The sequence below is a fragment of the Agrilus planipennis genome, unplaced genomic scaffold (assembly GCF_000699045.2).
Source record: "Agrilus planipennis isolate EAB-ADULT unplaced genomic scaffold, Apla_2.0 scaffold40, whole genome shotgun sequence".
Taxonomy (NCBI): Eukaryota; Metazoa; Arthropoda; class Insecta; order Coleoptera; family Buprestidae; genus Agrilus; species Agrilus planipennis.
Genome location: NW_020438938.1, coordinates 561803 through 580986, shown reverse-complemented (window position 1 = coordinate 580986; position 19184 = coordinate 561803). Strand labels below are relative to the sequence as shown.

The following is a 19184-nucleotide window of genomic DNA, read 5'->3' as shown; positions in this document are numbered from 1 at the left end:
AAATTCAGAAATAAAAAAATTTGTGGAATGACCCAAGTGAGTGAAGTAGGTAGACAAGCGAAGAAAAGTGGTGGTGTGCCCTCGATGACTGCATAGCGAAACAATCTGCAAAGAACAAATCCTTAACCGAGCGCGATCATTTCTCTAATTTACGATTACGAGCTGCCGATGTTTGAAAAAAATCTATGCTTTATGACCGTTGGCGCGTACGCGAAATGCACGTGTACATTTTCAACATGCACAAATACGTACATACACATCATGAACTGGGTCAGCAAGGACATTATATTGAGGCAGCAGCTCGTTTCTGCAATCGTCGTCGCGCGCTGTCGTATATTCGCCGCGATGCGATGCTGCGACTCTTGTGTGCCGCGGTCGGACGTATTTATGTAAATGTTTCGCGGTTTTGTAATTGGAGGAGATAAATGAGGTGGTATCTTCGCAGGTTCTATGTTTTACGACCGGAAAGATTTAGATCCACGTATTAAGAGAAATGTTTATTTACGTTCTGGGTAAACACTCGGCTCTCATTACTTATACTAGGTACCTATAAGTACCATCGCGAAAGACACGGCCTACCATTTGCAACCGCGTAGCAATTACACCTTTTCAGGTGTGATCGGCTACGTGTTTGCTGTAATTCACTGTGCCCATTTCTTAATAAAGAAAATACGCTCTGTCAGGACTAGCGCATGTCGTGTAATCTTTACGAACAACGGACATAACTAATCGTACAGCTCGAACTCTGACAATCTATTCCTTTTTATAACTGTACAATTTTGATGCTTTTTCCATTCTAACTTCAGCTCACTCAAAATGAGTATAAATGAATTTACGTCACAGTTTTTTATAATTCAGTTTTATAAAATTTCTGGACAAGTTCTCCTAAAACTTCTCACTCATCATCTATACTTTTCAGCCGCAGGATGTTGTTTTCTCAAAACTACTTCAGTACCACATAGTTTTTAGGTTTCTTGGTACTGTTATTTAACATAACAACAACAACTTCCATTAGTATACATGATGTGAACTTTTTAATGCCTTTTTTCACAATTAAATATTTTAATTTGTCCCCAAATTGCTTCATTAAGCGTCAGTTACGGTATCTTATTATCCACGCCGTTTTCTCTGGCGAATAGCAATTTAAAGAATGTTGCCACAAGACTTAAGTAATGCTGTTGGACATTATATATATATATATATATATATATATGTATATGTTACTAAGTGGTAAGATATTTTCTTTCGAAATAACACGATAATTTAATCCTTATTAAGTACACACTTGTAAATCATACGGTATTATTGCACGTTTACTAAGAACGGCACCGATGACATTAATTTACATACCAACATCTTTGTAATCCTTGTGAAGATCAAAACCAGGAAGAAGGAAAATACTGTAAAAATGTTGAGAACGAATAAAAAAACAAACAACATTCATGTATATTAATATTAAATAAGTAGTACATACAATATACTGTAAGATCATTTGGTTTATGAAATCACTAGCGCTATCAGATTAAGTTTCGAGATTATCGTCGCTCTGTAATAAGCGTCAGGGGCGAACTAAGACGTAAATATTAGGGTTAATTTTCTCCTAGTGGTAGGTAGTGGAAAGAACTGCGTAGTCATGCCGATAAATTTAAACAATACACGCATAGATATTACGTATCTACATACCTACATAAGCAAGAGAACACGTACAGCGGGCGGGCGTAGTTGTTATTCGGGGGTGGTTGCTTGTTCGTTTGTCTGTATCTTGCGGGCGGCGGCAGCCACTTTAATTAAAGCTATTCCGTAGTCATCCACGGCGGGGCCTACTACTCCTGCTAGGCACTTTGCAATATTAATACCGCGGCAGCTAATTGCACAGCTGGTTCGTTATTTGTTGCGAACACGGCGTAACGCCGTCGAGGTGTATATTTGTAGATAAATTGGGGTGGTATTAGTTTTACGTCTACCAACCTGCGTTGCCGGAAGGAAGTAAGATAGAATGGCGCAATTGCCGCGAGCGACTTCTTCCCACCTTATCCCTCAAAAACGGGAAGGTCTAAAAGAAACGCCACAAGATTTTCTGGTTTTTAATGATAAACCTATACATTTCCTAAGTGGTCAAATAATCCAAAGTATTCTACATACATCCTTACGAGACTTTCGTTCAGGTCACATCACAATCGTCAGCATATCCTGCGGATCCTGCCAGCAGGAGAAGTAGACGCTTGTGGTATAAATTAGATGCAAGAAACGAAAAAAAAAAAAAGCAAAAGGATAACGCAGTACGTATCGTATGTATGTACAGAGTAACATTTACAGCCTGAAGAATTAACTGGCAATAAAAACACAAATTCACTGCGTAGAAACTCTTTTGGAACCCTTGTCATCTGCGATGCATCCTACCGATAAGACCCGGTGAGCCTGACTGCAGGGAGTATTGCATTGCATGGCGAGGCAGCTGCTGCGTACGTATGTGTGTGTCTGTCTGTGTCTACGTTGGTGTACGTTTGGGTATGCAAAGCAGGTGGAATGGGATGGCATACCATTCGTTTAACATAAACTTGGTTTAAATGAAAGCAAACATAACTGAAATTGCATTAGCGCATGTAATTATTACTTGAAACGAACAAAAAGACTTCAACCACTGCCACACAGGGATCAAGATTGAGAAAACCATGAGGGTCTATTACGGGAACCTATCTAAATATGAAACAATTTCTAGCCGTAGGTATCAGTAGAAATTCAATAAAATTAATTCCCGATGGCCACAGGATTCTTACTTCTAGAAAATAGAAACTTCCATCAGTTTCATTCAAAAATGAATGAATCCATTTGAATAATTGTACTTTACACGATATGATAACTATTGAAATCTCAGGACGATCCGAGTCAAAAGTATACTGTATTACCGAGCATTGCATCGCATGGTGATTATCGGCTATATCCACATTGTGGTCGATTCTTTTGTTGGTTGAGTCGGCGGCGCTCGCATAGAAACGAACGCTGCACCGCACAATGGATGCATTGTTCAATTTCTAACGCCATAACGACAAGAACGACACAACGTCGATACAATTGAACAACTGATGAGACGACGGGGACTACGCAATCCCCACATTTCTCTCTCCCGAAACGTCCGTCGCGATGCATACTGTGTCTGTCAGGAAAATGCACCTAAAGTACTAGAAACAAACAAAGATCGTCAAACTAGAATGAAGGCCCTAATCTTCTTGTTCGTCGTAATGGAGCTACTGGCTCTAGCTGTTTGATTGCATGGAAAATCCGTATAATTTCTGGAAGCCACACACGCGTCCATTTGTCGATTTCCTTTTTTTTTTTCGGAATGCTCACTATTCTCGACATGCGACATTAATTATTGCAGTGATCTGAGTGGGCAGTGTGACTGTGAGAGAGAGTTGAGTATATGTATATGTGTTGACATGTTTGCGTGCAGGTATTCGTAAATAATACCTGCAATGTCAAACGTCCCAACACCAACAACCACTAGCGAGCACGCGCTCGGTTGCTGTCACTCATCCACACACAGTTCCATGAAGGATCATGCAAGATGAATAAATGTCGGAGTTGTTCTTTCCTCAATAATTTACAGATAGAAACGGCACGGTAGGCCCCTATAATGGAAAGGGCAAATAATTTGGACTTTACCACGATGAATCATTTAAATCCGTAGACGGATTCGAACTGACTACTCTGGCATCAATTACGTCTCGTCGTTATCACTCATGAACCAATTAAATAAATCAGTTAAGGTTTGCCTTACGATTGACGAAAGTGTTTTTACATATTATCTGTGTCTACAACTACGTGTACATTGGATGCCGGTAAGTGGGGGTGTTGGGGAGACCGCTGCTCTTGTTTGGGCGAAAAGGGCCTTTTGAAAAGCGCGATCCAAATTGCATCAGGCGGGTGTTAATGGCCTGCCAGAATAATGGATGGAATTGCATTAAAAAGTGATCTGCATGGCGTTGCGCGCCGCACACTCCGATGGAAAATGCAATTACCGGGTCTTACGCTCTCTTCCATTCTTCCTCCCCTTGGCCTTTGCGCCACCCGAACGGGAAGATATCGATGCCTAATGTTGTTCCAGTTTCAAATCGTTCTTTCTCTCGGCAAGCGTCTGCTACCGACGCCGACGCCAACGCCGGGCCGCGTCGCGTTCCAGTTTCCTCCTAATGGAGTTATTATTCACTTCTTATATTGGGTTCGTTCGAAATTCGCGAAAAACGCAATTATAATGAAAATATAACGGCATCTGCCGCGGCAACGCATCCCAACGTTTTCGTTCGCTTCCCTAATGACGCTTTTTTTGAATGGAAGCGACGCGTCGCCGTTCTACTCTCCCACACATTTTTGAACGTTATTACTTCCGGTACAACATACAGGACAACACCAACGATAGTATGTTCAAACCAACAGTATAATATTTAATGTTATTATCGATGCATTATAACGAAAAGGCAATCAATAATGTATCAATAAAAGAAGTGACACGAAAGAGAACATTTGGCGTAGGTAAATAAATAGCTACCCTCACATGTCATGATTACTTGACTTAATTCCCCGATTAAAGACGTGTGCTTGGGGAGTATTTCTAATCCTTTCGTATGATGTTTAGTCGTTAAGTTGCCCTGCGGGCTTTCCAAATGCCATCGAGCACACGTATACCACTGATTCTTGTAGACGATAATATAATCTAAATGCAACTTTGTATTATGTCTCTTCCAGAAGATGATTGGACAAACTCTACAAATATTTCTTTAACTTATTCTTTGGACTTGATGTAGGTACCCTGTTATTCCATCTCCTAGAAGACGATTGGACAAACTCGACAAGTATTTCTTTATCTTCTTCGGTCTAATTTCCATCTAAGTTACATGCCCATCTGATGCTAAAAATTCTTCATCCGTCTTTCTTGTTGAAATTATAGCACAGTTTTTGTCAAACTATCTAAATTCTTTGGAAATTGAATTGTGTCAGAATTTTATTTGTTTTTTTTTTTTACTCGACCAGCAGAACATTCAGTATTTCCCTGAATAGGGTTTCAGTGAAGAGAGTGAAATTCCAACGGCGTAGCAGCGCCGTCATAGTCGACGTAACAAACACGTCAATTTGAAAATTTCTCGGCGCTCGTTCGACGCGATCGTTGTTTTTCAACCGACCGCGATTTGTAGCGTTACCGACACTCCGAAGTGCCGTTGATGTTCTATTGTTCGGCTGTCTGGCGTTACAGACGACTAATTAATAGCGAGGTGAGCACACACACACACACACACATACATACCACGGTCACAAGGGCTGATTGTGAGAGAGCGAGCGTTTGTGGGAAAAACGAGCATCGGACACAGGCATTCCACGCGTTCTTTGGCCACGACCGTCAAAAAATCGAAACAGAGCAACAGCACCTTCTATCTACCTGATACCCGCTGCGATCCAAATACAGACCAAAACGATAAACCTACCACCGCATCCAACAACAACAACAATAAACAAAAGGGAAGCGACAACCAACTCCCTTTTTAACATCCGGAAGATCAATAAATGATACCTTTTAGAGAAACTGCTTAGACCTTTAGTGAAAATGGAGAGATACATAGATGTCTAACGGTGGTGGAATATGGCAAAAATGTAGCAAAACAGGTGACCACCAATATATCATTAAAAACAGAGGTAACACATGGGCAATACAGACACACACACATACACCATCATATCATACATCATTATCGATGTCTCGTGATGTAGTCGGAATTGGTTTCAAGTCTCATCAAGCGCCGCGTTCGATCATGAAATGGCGTGCATGGCTGGAACGTTGTGAGCGAATTGTTTTGTTTGCAATTCGGTCTGCTGGGCTGGTTGGCTGGTCCCTACTGCCGCCGCCGCCGCCGCCAACCTTCCCATAGCACCGTCGCCACCGCCACGCTGCCGCCCCCGAGCGTCAGCCGGAGCGCGGAGATAAGAGAATTGCACTGTCAAGCCGGAATGATATATTTGACCAACATTTCCATACAGCCTGGTGGCGTAGGGCAGCGCAGGCGGCGACGACGGCCCCGTTGGCAGCGGCGGCGGCTCTCGAACGTGCGTAATCTCTCGGATTCGAATTAACACGCGTCGGCCGGTCGGAGGAGGAAAGGGGGATGAGTCGGATAAAGGGGTGGCTCGGCACCTACTACTGACTGACGATGATGGCGATGCTCCTGAATAATTTCACTTTACTCGGAACAACTGCGGGATGTCTCTTTGACACCTCGATATCATCTTTTGTACACACCTGACACCTTCGTGATACAAACACTGAAGCGCAAAGTGTACCTTACATCTAATTATTAACGTACACCCGTGTACACCCCGAGGCAACCCTCGTCGTGTTCGCCTTCCAATACTGCCCCGTAGATAAATACTTGGATATTGTCCAAATATGAATATCTCGCACAAGTTGAATACTATACTGTTTTTGTTTGACTTGATAAATTTAAAATTAGCGTTACAACAAAAACATAAAACCTATATCCATTTGTATCACCGTTAAAACCCACGTTATAATAGATATCATTAAAAACATTTTAACTATTAAAAGGGTACAACCAATAAGCAACTTACGAATAAATGCTGCTTTTGATTGGTTAGTCAGTATGTCAATTAAACCCATTACAATAATGTACATTCCACAGCTTGAATCTAAATGTTAAATTTCGCTTTATTTGTTTTTAAATGTATGTTTGATACATACGAACAAAAATAACTTAAAAGCTTACCAATTACGTAGTTCTCATTCGATTTTCCATTTTTCGGTCTCCGCTGATTCCTGAAAAAAAGTATTGTTTATAGTCGCTTGCATTAAAGCAATAGGTAAATGATAACTATGCGCAGCTGTAATGCATTCAAAATTTGCTTATCTTCGCTAGATATTTCGAGAGATGAAACTGGGTTAACACACTGCAGTAGTCCATCGTGTAATGAGGTAGGTACAATAACAAAACTATTTTCGTATGATCTGTTCATCGTCAGAATCACTAGTCTCCTCTACTTTTTTTCAATTTTTTTCCCCATGAGATATTTATAAAAATACGCGCAAGCCAATTAATCGCATTAGCGTCCAAAGCAAACCTGAAGATGATCGAAAGATTAAACAATAAACCATTTCATCTTCATGGCATGATACCAAAAGTCTCTGGACTACAGTTAAAGTCTCTTATTGTGCAAATCGATTAATTTGTATACTGTATTGTATTAACGTGATTGTACGGTTGTGTGAGTGTGTTATATACTGTATATGTGTGTGCTTTTGTGCATGTTATTGTACACGTGTACGCGAGTGTGTTTGAAAGCAGTACATGCACAGAGCGATGTAAAGCTTCACGCTTTATTATCGCATATGTGGATACCAATTAAGAGGCAGCAGCTGTGAAAATTAATGGAGCACAACTTTTAAGATGTAATTGGGTACATTCATAATACGGCGCCGAGTCCAACTGACGGCGCGTGTACAATCACGTGACGTCGCTAAAGACGATCGAGACGCCTGACGACCCGACGCTGTGGTCAGCGACTTTTTTTTTCTATGCCTTCATACATACAAAGACAGTTCGTGGAATTCGGGTAAAGGCTTTCGCAGCCCGTAGGAGAAACTGATGTCATCCTGATTCGGGTCTAAAGGTCGTCATCAGTTGGATTTGCTTCCTAATCCTAACGTTTCGCTAGCACGAGTGGCGGTTTCTTCAGAAGTCTTTCCATGTTCAGCAGCGGCATGGCCTAGAGGTTTAGACAATTGCTTAGCATTTGGGAGGACGCCGATTTCTATTCCGGGTCCGTCTGCCTTAGTCCAAGTTTTTCTTAGATCACTTAGGCAGTAATATTTCATAGATAATCTTTCATTCTCTTCTGTCTTCATTTCATCCGTCTCATCTTTCTCACCCGAACCACAACCCACCCATTCCCACAACCCCTGAAAGGAGGCTGAAGAGGGCCTTCAGCCCTACCTTTCTGCCCGCCCACCAGCATTAGCGCCTGGTGGGAATGAAACACCAAAAAGTTTTTAAAGTTTAACGGAGATGGAAGAGCTTTAGACCCGAATCAAGACAGCATCAGTTCGCATGGAATTCTGTTCAAGTAGCCACTATTTTAAGATAAATATCACGGCAACGGTCACACGTTAATGTGTGCCCACACAGTTTTCTGCGCCCGTCGATTTTTACTACTCAGGCATGATACAAGTCTGAAATGATTATCATAGCGGTATTACATACACGCGTTGAAAAAGAAATTTGTTGAAGGAATATAGCGACCCTTTGGAATTGGATTCGGTTCGTTAATGATAAGAAGCCGGCCACGTTTACGTTTGCTGGCAATAATCTCGAACGTGTCCGTTATAACTGGAACTAATAATTGTGCCGTTTGTCGGTTGATCACGTCGATGGTCGCTAAGTTGTTCATCTCATAACCGGCATTCCCGGCTCATTCCACTCAGTCCTTTCTATTCCACGCATGACGGAGCAGGCCAACAACAATTTCCTGAAATCTGCAGAAATTGGCCCGAGGCCCTGGGGCTAAGAGCACTTTATTGGCTGTTTGAGAGCGATTTCTATGCGAGCCGCGCGCCTCCACAATAAAGGGTCCGCCACGTCTGACTTGTGTGCCCTGGTCAACGGTTATGATTTGTGCGATACGTGTCCGCATTCGGGGGGGAGAGAGAGAGAGAGAGAGGACGGACGGTGGATGATTGGGAGCAAGTGCATGCACCTCTGTAATTATCGCGTTTTCGTTCATTGCAAATTTGCGGGGGCGCCCCGAACGGCAGATGTAGTTAGTGGCTCGGGCACAGACCCTGGGCGGCCGATAGTGGCGACATCTGCTACTACAACTACCAACTCGCGCTCCATCATCAGTCTCGGGGTCAATGCGTCAGCTGCGACCCCAACTTAACGAAAGAGGACGATATTAAAGCGAGAATTTATCGCCGGTACTAAAGTACATTTCGAAAATGCGGATAGAGATTATTAAGCCCGGCACAGAGAGAAGAAAATAAGATCCAAGTTACCCAACTGTAGTGTGAGAGAGAGAGAGAGAAAGAGAAGATGGTAAACGTTTTACGGCTACGACGGCGCTTAGGGTTTTATTTGCAATTAAGACTGTTTATTTTGGTTTAACATGTGTGTTTGGAAGACTTTGACAAGTAATTATTGCTTCCGCCACGGGATGGCCGTAGAAAAATTGGACGGATATATATAGCGAATTGTATATTTGCGTCTTTTCTAAAACGCCACGACGGAAATAAAACGAACGCGCTCTCTGCCACTACACAACAACAACGGAATACACCAAGTATACGTACACAGGACTGTCTCTCTCTCGTACATTTTTGACCACACGCAGCAGCAAATCAGCTCTATTTTAAAATTGGATCGAGCACACTTACGTACAATACACGCACGCAAGAACCACCACATTAATATTAATCTTTATACGCATTCCAAACAGATTTTTTTTCACATTTTTGTACCTAATCCTATAGCGAATACAGTTTCTTGAGAACGTGTAACATTTTTTCAGACAATGATTTAAATCGAGTAGAAAGAAAGTGGAAATTATAATTTTCAGTGATGTTAAAAAGCAGCTAAAATTTATGCGGATGGGGGCGAGGGCGAGAAGTTTTGGCGGTTCCCAGCAGTTCTGGCATCTTTCCGCGATCGAGTCATATATTTTCCGGGAGTTTTATCATTTCGTGTATTGTTTCAGCGGTTTATATTTATTCGGGAATACATCGGGAAAACCTGTTCGCTGTGAAAAACGGTTTATCTCGTAAAACCCCGGGGGAGAAAACAAAACGTCGTCACAACCAACGCAACGGCGGCAATTTTAAGGGAGTCAGTCTCCGCGCTAGTCAGTCGGACCTCACTTTATTTCTACTCCTACTGAAGGAATTAGAGAAACGAACGAACCAGCAACCGAACCCTTCTTGATCCTTCGAAACGACGCGACGCACACGAGTTGTCGCCTACTCGCCCCCGGATGATTAATGTCCCAGCCGAACAAATTGTGTAGAAAAACATAGCAGTGCAGAACCTGCGTAATCTGCCCTCTTTCTCCTCATCCTCCTCCTCCTCGATCCAATTTAAATATCGCTTTGCCTGTATTTGTACATTCGTAGCTTTTTATCTTCGTCCACGTTCCAAATCTTCATCCCTTTAATACCGTCACGCAGCTGAGCTAACCAAACATACGGTCATTGTCTGATGATGCGCGCATCGAACAAAATTCAATTGAGTATTTTTGCTATATGAATGTAAAACAAATTGCTAAAATTTCGGAATGGGCAGCTAGGTTTCCAACGCGGTTAGTCACAGTGCCTCCTGTGGATCCCATGAAGTTAGAAATTTTGGAGGGAGAGCTAGGATTCCAACAAGATTAATCAGAATGCTTCGTGTGTACCCCATGAAGCTAGAATTTTGAGAGGAAGAGCTAGTGCTCCAATGAGGTTAATCAAAGAGGCTTGTTTTGAGCCCATGAAGCTGGAATTTTGGGAGGGAGAGCTGGGATTTCAACAATATTAATCAGAATTCCTCGTGTGAACCCCAAAAAGCTATAATTTTGGTAGGAACAGCTAGTGTTCCGACGAAGTTAATCACAGAGGCTTGTTTCAACCCCATGGAGCTAGAATTTTGGGACGGATTCCAGCAAGATTAGTCAGAATGTCTTGTGTAGATCCCATGAAAGTAGATATTTGGGAGGAAGAGCTACGATTCCAACAAGATTAATCAGAATGCCTCGTGTGGACCCCAAAAAGTTAGAATTTTGGTAGGAACAGCTAGTGTTCCGACGAGGTTAGTCACAGTTATGAAGCTACAATTTTGGGAGGGATTCCAGCAAGATTAGTCAGAATGTCTCGTGTGGACTCCATAAAGCTATAATTTTGGAAGGAACAAAGAGCTAGTGTTCCAACGAGGTTAATCACAGAGGCTTGTTTGGAGCCCATGAAGCTAGAATTTTGGTAGGAGCAGCTAGGGTTCCAACGAGGCTAGCCACAGTACCTAGCCCGCATTCCATGAGGCTGTCCTATAAGGCACACGAAGAGCACATAACGCTTTGCCTCGTTCTCTCATCCGCTGATGCTTTTCAGATATGATTCACTGGCAAAAAAACCACAGGTTTATCTAAAAGAGTTTCTAAAATTGATTTGCCTAATCGAAGCCCCATAAGGTTGATTTTTTTCGTGGAGGTCTTCATGAGGAATCTACAGGGAAATCCCTCTATCGGCATGCCTCTCATTTGCCACATGAAGTTCACACGTTACCTGAGACAAGCCCCCTACAAATTGTAGTCAGGTAATACAGGGAAGTTCGTTTAAAGTGGCGTCAATAATTGTTGTTGTTGTTTGCAATGTAGTCGATAAATTATTATTTAACAATATGGACTTTAACAAATGACAATAAAAAGATAGACGGACACGTCCTTATTGGCGATGTTTTTCTTTTCTTAATTCGAATCATCGATTTGACCTTTAGCAAAAAGCGATACAAAGTAACCGTCTAATATTAGATTATCTGTATCAAATGGCGAGAGGGGCCTTTAGCAACAGCTTCTGCTAACTCCTTGCCGTCCTCCTTTCATTCTAAATGGCATGATTACACACAAACGACTGTTATTTCCATTTCTGTTTGCAATTATCGTTTCCGGATTAGGGAGTACGGGAAACGTGGTAGTAGACACACTCTCTCTCTAACCCCTTTCTTATAAATGATGGATTGCCGGGGTTGGATTTCGTTCCCAGCGTGTTCACAACAAACTATTAGCTGCCAATTGCTCGTATATTAAACTTCACTACATTCTTTCGAAATGTTCGCTTATTTTACTCGATATTCAAGTCATCAAATGTACAATTCCATAAGTATTTTAGTACATACAATACATACTTTATCTACTACTACTAATTGGATTATTGTAAAATATTCTGTTGATGATTTACAACCCCTTTGCGAACGTTGGGGGTCTGAATGTTTCAAAATATGTACTCAATAGTTTCTTCAAAAAAATAATAAAGATCTTTAAGAATAACTAACCCTCCTGAAAATTCAAAAGTTGTATCCTTTTATTATTATTTGAGCCTTTAATGAATTTAATTTGTTTCTTCAACAAAACAAAACAAAACAACAACAAATCAATTTCGGTTAAAGTTGGGCGATGGTTGAAATTGAGTATACCGTTTGCGGGAGGGTTTGAGCGAGAACGTCGAAGAATAAAGGGGTGCGGGTGCGTGGGGTGAGTGGTAGCGTATACTAGGGTACACATATAAAGAGTGAAAGAGAGAGAGAGAGAGAGAGATAGAGAGAAAGCGTGCGACTTCAGAAACAACTGTTTACAGTGTACGCGTAGCGTGGGGCTGGCAAATTACAGCGCTGATCATTAGCCGGGATTACTCTGTAATAATGGAAAACGCGAATGAAGAATGGGAACGCATTCCCCGAAACCCTACACCGCCGAGGGCCTTCTCGATACGAACGAACGGCGGAATAGAAGGGTTGCTTGGTCGGGCGAAACTGAACCAACGGGCGCCACCGATAACAATACGCCCTAATGCTGTTTGACACTTTGCCTCAATCAATATGTTGTTTCAATCGGAAACAAAGGAGACCGGGAAATGAAATACTTTCGATTAGCGGTGGACGAAACGACATTAGCGGCAAGAAAACATTGGATACCTACCCACTATTACAAGAAAAGAGAAAAATAAAACCTATTCATCTAGTGTATCCAGACGCAGAACTATTATTTGTCGCTATTTTGTTCCCAAATCTAAAAATTTTCCGGTTATTATTGGAAAATTGGGTGCCTACTACCTCGAAATACGATAGAAACGGCGTAGAGAGAGACACTGGGTGTGTTCCGAAATATAAACACCATACTGGCCAGTGCTGATGACGTCATAAATCGACGCCATATTGTACTGGTGCGCCACCATATTGTACTGGTGAGACAAATGTGATGTAGTAGTATATCAAACGGGCGTGTGTGCATCAGACTTTGAGGAATTTTTTATTGCAAGAAACTTTAATAACTCTTAGAACAAAATTATTGTAAACGAGCACAAACACTATTGTCAATATGACGTTAATTTGACATCAATGCACTGGCTAGTATATTTCGGAACGAATCAACAGTATGGCGTCGATTCATAACGTCATCAGCATTGGTCAGTATGCTGGGTTGTAATTCGGAACACACCCACTGTAATTTGTCGCTTATTTGTATCTGAAGATGATATTTTAACTAATTTGTCGCTAATCTATCTTCCAGCTGTTCAACGAAAAACAACTGTCCCTAATTTGTCAGTATTTTTCTGCTAATGTATTCTATTTCGATACTTGCTACCTGTAGGCATGCAATCGTTTTTCGCGCTAATCAGCTCGAGGCGGGACTAGTGACAAAATGGGTAAATATACCATCTTTCAACGACAAATTGTAGTCTTCATAGTATTTCTGTACGCCATTTCAATTTATTTCTTGAATGTGATCATGTTTGATGTACATTCTTTAAGACGTAAGCATATTATTTTTATGTCAAGCTTTTGTTTAAAATGAAAAAAAGTTTCTCAGATAAATTAAACTTTAAATGAAACATGATTCCGCTAAATTTTGTTGAATTTTCCGTTTCAAAATTGGGTACTTTTTCCTTAAAGTCACTCATACGAAATCGTTTTTCCTTTTTTTTTATTGCAATGGTATATTAAGTCTTGTGTACATTTACGTCAGCAATTTTAAAGTTATTTAGAGGCAATTACTATTAAATTTGTTTATTTGGAAAGGAACGTTTGGTACGAAATGCCACGTAAACCGAGCTGTTAACCGATGTTAACGACCACGAAAACACGAATATTAGTGGCCGTGAGTGAAATGGATTATTTTGTTTGGTCTGCCAGCTTTTAGTCATCCAAAAACTGCAAATAATGTCAACTTTAAAGGCAACTTTATTAATTCAACAACAAAGCTACCTGCTTTTACCATTTCTGTCATATTTTCGTTCGTTCTGTAGTAAGTACAGGGCGATTACCGAATAAAATTGAAAATTGATTAATCAACTCGCGTCCTTTTCCCTTCGTGTTCCTTTTTTTTTTTATAGACTATTGATCAATTCCTTACGTCGCTAACGCTACACCGTTTTACCTCGAAACCCATTGGCAAAGATCATCTTATTTATATCTTAAACCGAACCCCGGATAGTAAAGTGCACATAAAGAAAATTACTTTGAATTCTGAGATCATCTCTCCCCCTATCCATTACTTAAACTTCCGATACTACCATTACACTGCTGCTGATGCAGTAGTCACCCCAATTTGTTGCTTGTACTGCTGCCGATACTGAGACGTTATTCATAAAATACAAAATTGCACCGTTTTTCTTCGCATTTTCAAATTCCAAATTACATAGACATACACCTCCACATTCTTATTTCTTTTGTCTTCAGACTTTTGCATTCGTCATAAATTAATTGTAAGTAATTGTATCTTTTTGTTTCAGGTTCATAAACGCGAGGAGAAGGATAGTACAGCCAATGATAGACCAGTCAAATAGAGCAGGTGAGTAAAATTAAATATTCCTTCTTATTTTAATCATGCGCATCCCCAAGAGTACTTACTTAGTACAATAAGATTGTCGCACCCCGTTATGGACAACCGTTTTGGTTATTTCGTGTCCTAAAGGTCTAACGAGTTTCGTGACTGCTTCCAAGTTAGTACGTCTTGGCTTCCTCTTTGTTCCTGGTTCCTGTCTCCGTCTTTCTGTGCAAATATATATCGCAACGGCGGAAACCTACTCCTCATCTAATTGAAGTCTATACTCATCCCTTTAATTGAAACGAACGGCAATACGACGCGGACACGACTTTGCACTAGGTGCCGTCCCATAAATAAAGGACAGTAGTAGCAGTACTAGTAGTCCTGGAGAGCTAAAGTCTTTCTCTCGCCTACGAGTCGCAAGGCTATAGCCCGCACGCGGTACGGATACGTCGTCGCAGTTCCATTTAAACCAGCGTGGAAATCTCTCCCTTGATCGCAAGGGCGCGCCGCGCTGTCAGAGAGGGTTGTGTGTTGCTCGATTGTCTACGCCGCGTGATGGATCGGTCCGCGTAGGTCAATGGCTTCGACAATTTCTCTTTGGCTGTCGTTCGCAGAAAACGGAAAAGTTGAATCGATACACGCCACAACCGTCGTGCCGCTTCAATGAACAAACCCTTAAAAAATCCTTTTACCGAAGAAGAAGAAATAGCAATCAACCACCGCAAATACCTATTCGTTGTAACGCGAGCCAGCCACACAAATAAATTGCACATTATTCTTTCCATCTAAGGCAACACTTATTTTGTGAACGATTGGAAAAATACCATTCGATTTCGTTCCAATCACACCCATTATTAATTGGTATACTAACAACTTCAAATTCCTTTCAATTTTTTGGAAGAAATCATTGTTCCATCGATTATCTTATCGTCAGTCAGAAAATTTTTCTATCGATTTTATCCCATCGTTTTGATTCCTTTTAATCATAAATATACCTACCTATTGGCAATTTTTCCAATCAGAACCAAAATTTCGACTGGTTCTCGGTAAGAAATACATGTTCGATGATTGCATTCCAATTCCATCCACTATTAGGTGACGTCAACGATTTTAATTGTTTCCAATTGTTTGGACTCCAATGAAGCATGGATCTACCTGACGATATTTTTTCCGTTGAAATTCTAAACTGGTGTCGCCTCCTCCCCGGTTGGAAATACTATGTGATTTCTTAGTTACAACTACACACTATTACTTGACACCAAAAATGCCAAATTCTTTTCGATTTTTCTGACTTTATTCAAACATGGATCTAAGGATATCTTTTCAATCCTAAATCTAAACTGGCATCATCCAACCTCTATCCATTGACCTGATTCTTATTAGAAATGCTCGGTGATTTCTTTCCAGTCACTATTACCATTAATTGATACCAAAATTTCCGATATCCTCCACTCAAGACTTTTTTCAATCTAAAACCTAAACTCTTGGTGTCTGCTGGTTGGGTGTTCTCTCCTGTTCAAATGTTACATGAATAGATATTTGTGATCAGCATCCCAGAGTCAGAATCAGAAATATAAAGAGAGAAAGAGAGAGAGGCAGGACAATAAAGCGTCCAGTATAATACTGACTTTCATCTGCCAGCTCGAGTTGCCCATTACCAACTGACAACCTTGATTGATGTCGCTCCTATTCACAAGAATCGGTCGCTTTTTGTTCGGCAGGCAGCATACATACATACATACGTACGAACACACACACACACATAGGTGTTCTTGTGTACGTATGTGTGTATATGTATAGATTGAGGGCACACGTAGCCTTCTTCTCTCTTCGTACAAGTATCTGATGAGGAGTCTGGCGGAATATATAGTATTATGGTCCATAATGGCATTAAAAAGTTGAAACAATGTAATTATACAACGCCAGCCGAAATATTTATGCGACGACTTTATTCATCGACTGATCGAATAAATTCATTCCTTCCGATACCTGAAGACCTGGCTAGGACTCAGAATAGAGTTCGCAGGATCAGTTTTTGGCACTGTCAATTCTTTTTTTGTGACTATCAAACGAAACAATCTACAATCAACTGATTATTTTCTGTTTCTATTATGTTACATTTAAAGGTATAGATGATATCGTAATTTTTATTGACTGCTAAAGTTATCCTGTAACCTCCTCGCGTGCCTAACTATTTTAATTATGCAATCGTTTGAATTAACAAATATTTAGTGGAGTTTGGTCTTTTTGTTGTTGTTAAAGCGTAATAAAAAGGAAATAAAAGAGGAAAATATGTTATCGTTATCGGGTAAGTAATGTGGTGATGATAGTATGTCAGGAGTGGAATGTACTGGCAAAGTGCTCAAACTGCACCGGTCGTAAAACGTGAAGGTCCTTTTTATGACTCATAAAACGGCCACAAACTTAAGATGAATCGCTCTTAGACAAACACGTTGTCTCGAGTGTACAGGAAAAGTCAAACCTGTAACGGTAATCAAGCTATTTCGGTTGACACAAAAAAAATAGGTTTTCCATTCTGAAAAAATTACTCAGTAATTTAATATTAGTTTGTTTCCATGGCTGTGGTTCAAGGACAGTTTTTGACTTTCCTAACAGTGTTTTCCCCGCACGCAGGTCCCAGCGGTGCTTATAGCCCCGACGCCACCATGGGTTACATGATGGATGGGCAGCAGATGATGCACCGACCGCCTGGAGAAGCAGCTTTCCACAACCAATACGCCCATTACCCAGCAGAATACTACGGACACCACCTGTGAGGTACACAAGCATTCTTTTTTAAACGCTAGGCGTTATTCTCGGATTTGACAATCGAATCAAAGAAGACAATTTCTGTCTCAAAATGTAGCATCGTACTACAGATGGCGTTTACCGCGCCATTTGTGGTATTTTCTAAAACGCGCTGTTAAGACAGCAGGTAAAAGTTGGTCTGTTTTCTGTCGGAGCTTTCTGCGACGCGCTGATGAGAACCAAAAAGGCAGTTTCGACAGAATACAGACCACTTCGAATTATTTTATTTGTCTCACGATCAATCCATAAACCGTCGCCAAAGCCTGAAAAGTGTGTTCGGCTACAAAATGTTATTTCCCTTTTTTTTGTTTCGTTTCAGGTCACACGCACACAACGACAATGAACTTTGAAATAAGCAACTTTTAAATGTGATTATTCTCTGTACAAAATGTAAATGTAGTGACCCAGTGTTTAGTTAACAAAGAGTAAAAAGAAAAAAGAAACGGGATGGACTTGTACAAAAGAAAAAAGTATTAGGTGCATATTATTATTNTTGGAGCCCATGAAGCTAGAATTTTGGTAGGAGCAGCTAGGGTTCCAACGAGGCTAGCCACAGTACCTAGCCCGCATTCCATGAGGCTGTCCTATAAGGCACACGAAGAGCACATAACGCTTTGCCTCGTTCTCTCATCCGCTGATGCTTTTCAGATATGATTCACTGGCAAAAAAACCACAGGTTTATCTAAAAGAGTTTCTAAAATTGATTTGCCTAATCGAAGCCCCATAAGGTTGATTTTTTTCGTGGAGGTCTTCATGAGGAATCTACAGGGAAATCCCTCTATCGGCATGCCTCTCATTTGCCACATGAAGTTCACACGTTACCTGAGACAAGCCCCCTACAAATTGTAGTCAGGTAATACAGGGAAGTTCGTTTAAAGTGGCGTCAATAATTGTTGTTGTTGTTTGCAATGTAGTCGATAAATTATTATTTAACAATATGGACTTTAACAAATGACAATAAAAAGATAGACGGACACGTCCTTATTGGCGATGTTTTTCTTTTCTTAATTCGAATCATCGATTTGACCTTTAGCAAAAAGCGATACAAAGTAACCGTCTAATATTAGATTATCTGTATCAAATGGCGAGAGGGGCCTTTAGCAACAGCTTCTGCTAACTCCTTGCCGTCCTCCTTTCATTCTAAATGGCATGATTACACACAAACGACTGTTATTTCCATTTCTGTTTGCAATTATCGTTTCCGGATTAGGGAGTACGGGAAACGTGGTAGTAGACACACTCTCTCTCTAACCCCTTTCTTATAAATGATGGATTGCCGGGGTTGGATTTCGTTCCCAGCGTGTTCACAACAAACTATTAGCTGCCAATTGCTCGTATATTAAACTTCACTACATTCTTTCGAAATGTTCGCTTATTTTACTCGATATTCAAGTCATCAAATGTACAATTCCATAAGTATTTTAGTACATACAATACATACTTTATCTACTACTACTAATTGGATTATTGTAAAATATTCTGTTGATGATTTACAACCCCTTTGCGAACGTTGGGGGTCTGAATGTTTCAAAATATGTACTCAATAGTTTCTTCAAAAAAATAATAAAGATCTTTAAGAATAACTAACCCTCCTGAAAATTCAAAAGTTGTATCCTTTTATTATTATTTGAGCCTTTAATGAATTTAATTTGTTTCTTCAACAAAACAAAACAAAACAACAACAAATCAATTTCGGTTAAAGTTGGGCGATGGTTGAAATTGAGTATACCGTTTGCGGGAGGGTTTGAGCGAGAACGTCGAAGAATAAAGGGGTGCGGGTGCGTGGGGTGAGTGGTAGCGTATACTAGGGT

At 40.7% G+C, this 19184-nt stretch overlaps 1 protein-coding gene across 9 annotated transcripts in view; it reads left to right on the top strand.

Moving 5' to 3' along the window:
• LOC108740886 (homeobox protein homothorax) overlaps positions 1-17843 on the top strand; it is a 286672-nt gene extending 268829 nt beyond the window's left edge. For 7 of the 9 annotated variants that reach the window (XM_025974404.1, XM_025974408.1, XM_025974402.1 and 4 more), the window contains 3 exons: positions 14528-14586; positions 17182-17343; positions 17693-17843. In XM_025974404.1, coding sequence (XP_025830189.1) covers positions 14528-14586; positions 17182-17342 — 220 coding nt within the window. In that variant the 3' untranslated portion in view covers position 17343; positions 17693-17843. The remainder of the gene's footprint in view (positions 1-14527; positions 14587-17181; positions 17344-17692) is intronic. The other 2 variants (XM_025974401.1, XM_025974407.1) reach the window with 1 other exon arrangement.
• Positions 17844-19184: the final 1341 nt, after the last annotated feature.